The following is an 8,376-nucleotide window of genomic DNA, read 5'->3' on the forward strand; positions in this document are numbered from 1 at the left end:
CAAAGACTAGGAATTCTAATGGTTATTAATTTTTTATCATTATTCTTTAAGGGATAAGCCCTTTCATGTCCCACCGTTCTTTGTTAACGAAATACAATACCGGTAAGAAAGCTGCATTTGTCAAACCATTTCATGGGGTCTTGTCAACACTTGTTGGCTTATTTACTTTCCCTATCTGGTCCAACTTATCCATTAAAAAAAATTAAAATTGTAAAATGACCTCCTGACTCAAAATCTGTATATCACTGTTTACACTTTTATGTTGCTATACATAATAGCCTAACTATATTTCTGCTTTTTTTTTTTTTTTTTTTTTGAGCCTTACAAGTATTTCAATACCCTTTGTAGCCTGTGCAAGCTGTGAAAATTATGAAGAGGCTATAAATTAACGTTATATGTAGCCACAATTTATATACAAAACTAATGTCAAGCATTAACCATAATCTCACGAGGAAGTGTTTCCAAACTTTCCACTGGTTGTGTAAATCTTAATTAAAAAGACAAACTCTCAGTGACTAGCTCCTACGGGGCAGATAAGAGATGAGGGAATCCCTTTAATGCGCCCACACATACAGTAGCCTACGCGTGCACCGGCACAGGAAACTCACATCTTGGGAGTATATTTATGTTGTAAACCCCCTAATTCCCCGAATCTATGTAGCATGCTTCCGCGTATTTATATATTTAGCTGTACAGGTATATCCAATAAGGACAGGTAAGGATTTTCGGCTCAACCAGAGTGCAAGAGCGCCATCGGCATCAATCATTGCCATGTCATAATTATAAAGAATAGAAATACAATAATAAATTGCAGTACGTAAACACACGAACCTTGATAGAGGCCGCCGGTGTCGCCGGTAAATGAGAGCGATGTCACAGAGTGGAAGCAACAGAACTGCAGAGCCTGCAAACAGCTCACCACAATTAACTTGCTAAATGACAATGAGTACAGTATATATAGTAAATAATTAATTATCAGTGTGTCACCTGCCTTAATGAAGTTCCCAAAAGACACACTCGCCAGTAATCTCACTGATGTGCTGTTCACCAGAGGGACTTGTAAACTCCAAAGCAAAAGGAAAAGGCAATCCATTTTGGCATGCATGCACCTTAACTGTTACCTCTTTAAAAACGGCGAAAGGAACGATCCGTAAATCCATGCAATGCAATATAGAGACATTGCTAATTGTTTAAACTGCCCTGTTTCAGTCGTTCCTCAAGTAAAATCCAAAGGGTCCATTTGGGTAACGCGCACCGCCTCTGTTTGCGAGCGCAGGTACACAGAGAACTGCTGAGCGTTGACAGTCGGCTGGTGTGTGTGTGCGCGCGCGTGTGGGGGGTGGGGGGGTACACTATACGACAATAATGGCACCGGCTGATGGGGAAAGGGTGGGGGTTAAAATTTCCACCAATCAGCGACGACCATCTGCGGGTGATTCGGCGCATCGGCGCTCCTCACTGTCCGACCGTCCATAAAAAGAGCACAGAGTTCATTGAAATGGGAAGCATGTTCACAGCACTCCCTCTAAATGAACGGTCCGAGCAAGTAAACACACGCTGTCGAAAGAGTTTATGTGTTCAATGTGAAACTGAAGAGTTGTGAATGGGCTGCGGGATGATTTATGATAATGTACGCTGTACTGTATAATGAAGCGCTTTCACGTCAGGTCTTGTTCCTAAAACTGTACTGTCATCTATTCTGCAAGCGCTCAGCTGATATTTAACACGTAGGTTACATTTGTACAGCAGTTTGTTTTAGTTATTATTGTAGAGTGTTCTTCAACCTAAAAACTGCGAAAGCTCATCTACTGCATCTATTCAGGCTTTTTTCAACACTGTGCAAACAAGATCTCCTGATGACCTAGTTGTGACCTAGATGACCTTAGTTGTATATTGATAAACTCTTCTTACTTGGCAACTTTTGAGTAAAAAAGTAGTCTGTTGTCAAATGACATAAATTAGAAATAAATTTAGTATGCTACAATTCTTTCAATATGCTTACACCACTGATCTATAGAGAATTTATTATAGGTGTAGATTGTAGTTACTTTGAAATACCGTGCATGTAGTAATCCATTGGCCCTAAACGTTAAATGAAACAAATAAACAACAAAAGTCCCAAGTTTATAAGTAACCTACAACATAACACAATATGTTTTTTGTCATTTCAAAGTAATGACATTCAATAAATGAGTCAGATTAATTCAGTGAACCCTTTGACAGATTCCTATGTGTTTTTGATTCACAAAAAAGAATCTGCACTTTAGAATCATTTTTCAGAAATCGGACGACACTTATTGTTCGTTTTCATTCAATAAAGCATTTTCAAAAAGTAAAAAATCATTCCAAAAGATCCGACTCGTTTGTTGGGCAATCACACTTCAAAGATTTAACCAGGTATGGATAAAAACTGGTTCTTGATTACCAGCCTTATATGATGACCAAATAGAGGGCAGCTGTTAGTACACAACGACTCCAAAATATTATTAAGACAAGAGCTCTATCGTTTGGGTCGACTTGAACACTCTCATTTGTCTGATTGTTTTCCCTCTTTACTGGTTTATTAAAGGATCTCATAAAACTACTTGATTTTCATACTAATTTTTTATGAATCATATAAAAGTTTAAAATTAAAGTTCAGCCAAAGCATAAAGATCAACTCAAGACGTCATAAGAGGTGGATTAAAAGTAGTTTGATATTTATTTATTTATTTATTTATTTCTATGGTTTCTGATTTTGCCTCTAATTAACAGAGGAGGCCAAGATTATCTACCTCTACACAATATCAACCATATGACAAGTAGCTCAAAGAAAGTCTCCATGTGAAAAGAATCATCCAGTGAGTTTAATTGTGCTTTACAATCCATTAGTTTCCAGCCTCGTTTTGAAAAGTCCTCAGAAAGAGTGTTGTCAGATGTTTTAGTAAATGTTGGCTGGGGGTTCAGCTTGTCAAAGCCAAATGCATCAAACCCCAAAGGAAGATGGTTTTGCTTTGACTACAGTGTTGTTATTTACAATATGTTTGTGTGCCAACACTTCTCTCTCTGGTTTTAAAACTGTGCCCTAACTCCACTGAATGGAGTGGGCACAGATACTATTGCTCAACATGCAAAAACATACCATAAAGCCATATGGTATTTACTTGCATATTGGTTTATTTATACAGTATGTTAAATGGAGTGTCCAAAATTGTCAAAAGGCTCACTCATAGATGTCTGTCCAGAAATCAGTCACACAACCAACCAATGAGCAGTTAAAGCTTAGAGGGGCGCAGATACAATACTTGCCAGTAAAAACTTCTGGAGTAAATGAAATGACTCTTAAACCTGTTTCTTCATCAGTTCAGATTTGCTTTGTGCAAAAGATTGGCACATATTCTCGTTTAAAGCAACTTTCGCAATTTAACGTAATGCAATAGGCAGTGAGGTCATAACTCAGCCTCTGACCTCATATTTGCTAACATTTGTTCCCCCCTCTCTTTACATGATTGTACACCATTTGTTTTATATTTGTTTGCATGTTATAGAGAAATGGCTTTTCCAGCACCGGCTCCAGCTGGGGAGAACTATGCCAGGTCAGGGTTGCCCATATCTGCTCCTAATTTAGCCTACCCCGTACTGCGTTTAGAACACAGAATGCAAAACTGGAACCATAATGTCTGACGGTCAGTCGAAACACATCTACAAATAATGATGATCTAAGGGTTTCAATTAATTTAGGCAGAATAACACAGCACAGCTCATGGACATGTATTTGGTAACTTCAGTTTTGAGAACACTCATTCAATTTGCTTTGGAGGACATAAACCTATAGATCTTCTAAATTGTGGAAGTCACAACCTACTTGAATGGACCAATTTCCATTCAGCTCTGCAACAACAACAAAATGTTTAAATCCATAATGAAGTCTATGTGGGGGAAGTAAATGGAATCCAGACTAGGATGTTGACTGGAGAGGTCATAAATCTTAATCCATGACAAGAATCTATACACCTTTGAGTGGCGGCTGCAGCCACTATTTATTTGACTATGTCACTGAAACTCCAAGTAGTCTAGGAAATAACTGCCTTTCAAACCTGACCTTTTGACTTGAGCTCATACCCTGGAGAACATCCCTGATATCTGTTATCTCATGACTTGAAGGCCTCGGGAAACTTCCAACTTGCATTCTCAAAGACATCATGGCAAATATGGCTACATACGTATGTATTCATAATAAATTCTAAAAGCTATCAGTGTTTGTATTTTAAAGGGTTAACTAGAGATCAGAGCTTGTGTCCACGTGTGTTATGGGTCAAATAATGGTTAAATTGGCGCTGATGTGGCTGTTTATTGTCTGTTTAATGTTGTTTACTGTCTGTTTATTCCCTGATATTGTGTACCTGGCCTGAGAATTTAGACTTCAAAACCGTGTCAGCACTCAATAAATGATCAAGCACATTTCATGATGTTAGCACTGAGAAGCAGCCTAGTTTAAGAAAAAACAGCTTGACATCGTCAGTGAAGCTCCTTGAAGTTCAGGGCAATAAAAATAAATAACTCCAATACTATCAACATGACAGGGCTCTAGACAAGGGTCAAATGCTCATATAAATACATTCATATAAATACAAATACATGGGAGAGAGGTTTGTATATGTGTAGCTGCTCTGTTTTGTAATATAGAGTGTGTAGACCTACACACATATGTTTAAGTCTGTGTGGTGTAGGGGGCAAAAGAAAAAGACTCAGATATGTATTAAACAATGCCTTAACATCTGATAAGACTGCAGTTAATGACTGCTTAATCTGGGATAAAGCCCCCTCCTCCATTCCCTTTTAAAAGCCATCAGTGATGACCCATAAAACCGTAATGTCTCATTTCCATGATGGACTTTTTTGAATATATCCTATATAGTACTAAAAATATTTTATTTACCTTTACTGTATAAGTAAGTGAAAAGCAGACAGGAAATTAAGCAAGAAAATATGTATGAGACTTAATTTTAACCATCAATAATTGATTGATTGATTGATTGATTGAGGAAACCGATGTGATGCGACTAAAATATGTTCTCCTCTCGCGAGAAGTCATTCTAAAAATCGTTGCAATGGATGTTGGTAGGTTTACATATATACCAACCACTGCACTAGCTATTATTATTATTTGAAGGAGATGTAGGCGTGTTATCCAAGCATTAATGGCAAGGAAAGCCCCTTATACTTGGGAATGACACATATGAGTCCAATATTCCCATAATTATTTTGTCTTTTATGAGTTTAATGAAGAACTCTGTCTCGTCCTCTGTCCAAACATACCACGTCATCTTTAAAGAATGATCGACTTTTACGTAGGCCAGGTAACCAGTAAATGCAAAAAAAAAAACTGTTTCCTTTGAAGTTTTGCGAAATATCCCTTTTTTGAATTGCCTGAAAAAAACACCTAATGCGAGTGAAAAAAACGTTTTTGCGATATATGGGAGTTTTTGCTAAATTTACGTGTTTCCATTGGGCGCATTTTCAATTCCAACGCTTAGTTTGCGCAATTTGAAAGGTAATGGAAACGCGGCTAGTGATTTCACCGGAAAAGGAAAGTCTTTACAGAGAAATAGCTAATTATTACTTATCTTAAAGATTACAAAGACAAACTTTTTTTTTTTTTTAGATCATGCACAGATGAATCATTCACAATAAGACCAGAGCCAATGACTTAGTATTTCTTTCCTACTATGGAAGTCAATGGCTACCGTCAACTGTCTGGTTACCATCATTCTTCAAAATATATCTTCTTTTGTGTTCAACACAAGAAAGAAAAATAAACGTTTGATAACAAAATACACGCTCTATATGACAACCCTGCTTTCTCTTCCGATCCACAGAAAAAGAATGTAGGCTACTGTACCTGTGAAAGGTATCACCACAGGTGGGCTTTAGCCCTGCAGGCTTTAGGTAAGAGAAAGATCATTTGTGGGAGACGAGGCTCCTGGGAGTCTGCCGATTCTTCTTTAAAGGATTATCACTCTGTTCTATCAAATACTCACTGTGACAGACCTACTGAGCATATCTACATGCTTTCGTTTAATTTGTTCCTGTGCTCACAACCTTTAAAACATCAATGTTTACTGTTGTACATGAAAGCTCACAAAACTACTCAAGCAGTAAAAACTCCACATCCTATTAGCATCTGATTTATGCTTGTTGAAGTGAGTTAGAGTAAACCTCACAGCAAGTCTCCATTGTGTTCTTGTTTGCAGTGAGCAAACAGATCAGACCCAATGTATTTTTAGTTTAGCGGTCTGCGCACGAAGAATCTTCTGAGTGGCGTGTTTGACCATACGAAACCATCATCCTTCATTCGCTGTCAGACATAGAATTTAACTCTCCCGTAATTGTAGCCTAAATATTGTTGTTTGGGTTATTTTTTTCCCTCATGTGTGGAAATATAAAAATTGCAGGAGTGAGGAGGTTAGAGGAACAGACAGAAGTTTGTTCTGAAGCCTCTTTCTTGACTTACCACAATTACCAAAGAGAGCCGGGGGATAAGGAGTGGCACCAAGGACACTCCAAATACAATAATCAAGATAAAGATACAGTGCTTATGGCTCATTTTACTCAATTTTTACTCAGTTTACTCAAACAGACTGACGTGTCAAGTAGATATACTGTAGTATAAAACTCTGTAATTTATAAATCATCATTTTATAGCGTGGATCTGAGAAAGTTATGTAATGCATCAGATATCATCAGCCTTTATTGAAAATGAAGAAAAAAGAAAATAGTGAACAATTGGATTAAAGTGAGGGATAATATAACACCCAGTTTTTTATGTCCATAGGGATTTAAATAAAAACATATTAAATAATATAAGTTAATAAGTTCTAAACTAACTTAAAGAGTTGATAAAGAGTTCTAAACTATGAACTAAAGCAACCAACCCTGAGGTGAATCACAACATTACAAACTTTCATTTAAAGCCAAAAAGGATCTGAAAATCAAACAAAAAGAAAAAGGTACAACACTTTAATTAGGGAAATGAGCTACAGTCCCACTAAGCAGGAAAATATGTATGATGGGACTTAATTTTAACTATCGATAATTGACTGGATGAGGAAAATGGTGTTACACACCATGCAGGCAGGATGTGATTTAATGAAAAAATTATAAATAATTAGTGATTTGGCTGTTTGATAACATTATAGTCTGCATGGCCTCATTTCAGAGGAAGAGCAAGTTATTACCTTTATAATAACTTAAATTCTTATGAAGAAAAACATTTTTTTACTTTAGGTTTAGCATGCACAAATTAATAATTTACAATGGGGCTAGAAACCAGAGGGAATGAACAGTCCCGATTTTAATATTTACAGCATTAACAACACCAGAGCTCAAAGTAGGTCTATCTTTAAAGGTTTATGAGTTATTGGTAAAAACTCTAAATAGAAAAGGAATGGGATTTTTACATGCGAAGCCTAACTGTTGCAACCTATTCATTGAATTAGTGTAAATGAATGCACATCTAAAAACATGTTTTTAACTCAAGAATTTTTTTCAGGTGTGTAAAACTACTTACACTAGATTACACATTAGAATGCATAATAATTCAGAAACAAAACATAAAATATATGATGTAGAATGGTTTACTTGTCATATATGATCTTGACATACAAATTATATCAATGCCACAGAGACATTGGGTTTCTGAGTGTTTAAGTTCATCTGGGTCTTTATACTAAGAGCATCTCATTGTTTTGTATCACTGAGCTCTGATTTCAAGGCAATGCATACACAGTTTAAATAAGTCACAAATGAACTGAGTGTCCGGGTCGTGGTGGTCCGTGAGAGCAGTGGATCTGATATCATCCCCACTTTGCCTCATACATCACAACTTTTCTGACCCTGGGCTTGCCACTTAAAGATTTATCTCCTATGTGGTTACATGTACATCTGACCCTTTGACCACCCATAAAGTGAATGGCACTGTAACCTACACCCCTCTAGAGGATAATGCTCGCCTTTGAACACACCAGGAGGCAGTGCCCATCTCAGCCCCGAGCAGGCTGCTGAGGGAGCCATTCTAGAGGTTAAGAATAAGAGAGGTGAGCGGAGATGAACATTAAAATTACTGGATAAATAAACAATGGGAAAGACACTTATCCACGACAGAAGCGTCTTTCTGGAATCGAATGAACTATTGGAGTCCCTCTTTCATCTGCTGAGTTTATAGCTTGACAAGTTGGAATGAAGTAAGTGTGATTTTCAAAAATTTAGATTTTCATTAGAATTTCCAACACAACAGATAACACAACTCAATATTTATCCATCTTACCAGGTTCTAAAGCTCCATTGAGTATTGTGGAATGCTAATTATATTATATTATATTATATTATATTATATTA

At 36.9% G+C, this 8,376-nt stretch overlaps 1 protein-coding gene across 1 annotated transcript in view; it reads right to left on the reverse strand.

Annotated features, from left to right (window-relative positions):
* The window catches only part of adamts18 (ADAM metallopeptidase with thrombospondin type 1 motif, 18), a 66,319-nt gene extending 65,002 nt beyond the window's left edge, over window positions 1-1,317 (reverse strand). The window contains exons 1-2 of the mRNA XM_082162115.1: window positions 992-1,317; window positions 832-904 (exon numbers count right to left, since the gene is read on the reverse strand). Of these exons, the coding sequence (XP_082018241.1) occupies window positions 832-904; window positions 992-1,105 (187 nt within the window). The 5' untranslated portion in view covers window positions 1,106-1,317. The remainder of the gene's footprint in view (window positions 1-831; window positions 905-991) is intronic.
* Between the last annotated feature and the right edge of the window lie 7,059 nt (window positions 1,318-8,376).

This window comes from Leuciscus leuciscus (genome assembly GCF_965113295.1).
Source record: "Leuciscus leuciscus genome assembly, chromosome: 2".
Classification (NCBI taxonomy): Eukaryota; Metazoa; Chordata; class Actinopteri; order Cypriniformes; family Leuciscidae; genus Leuciscus; species Leuciscus leuciscus.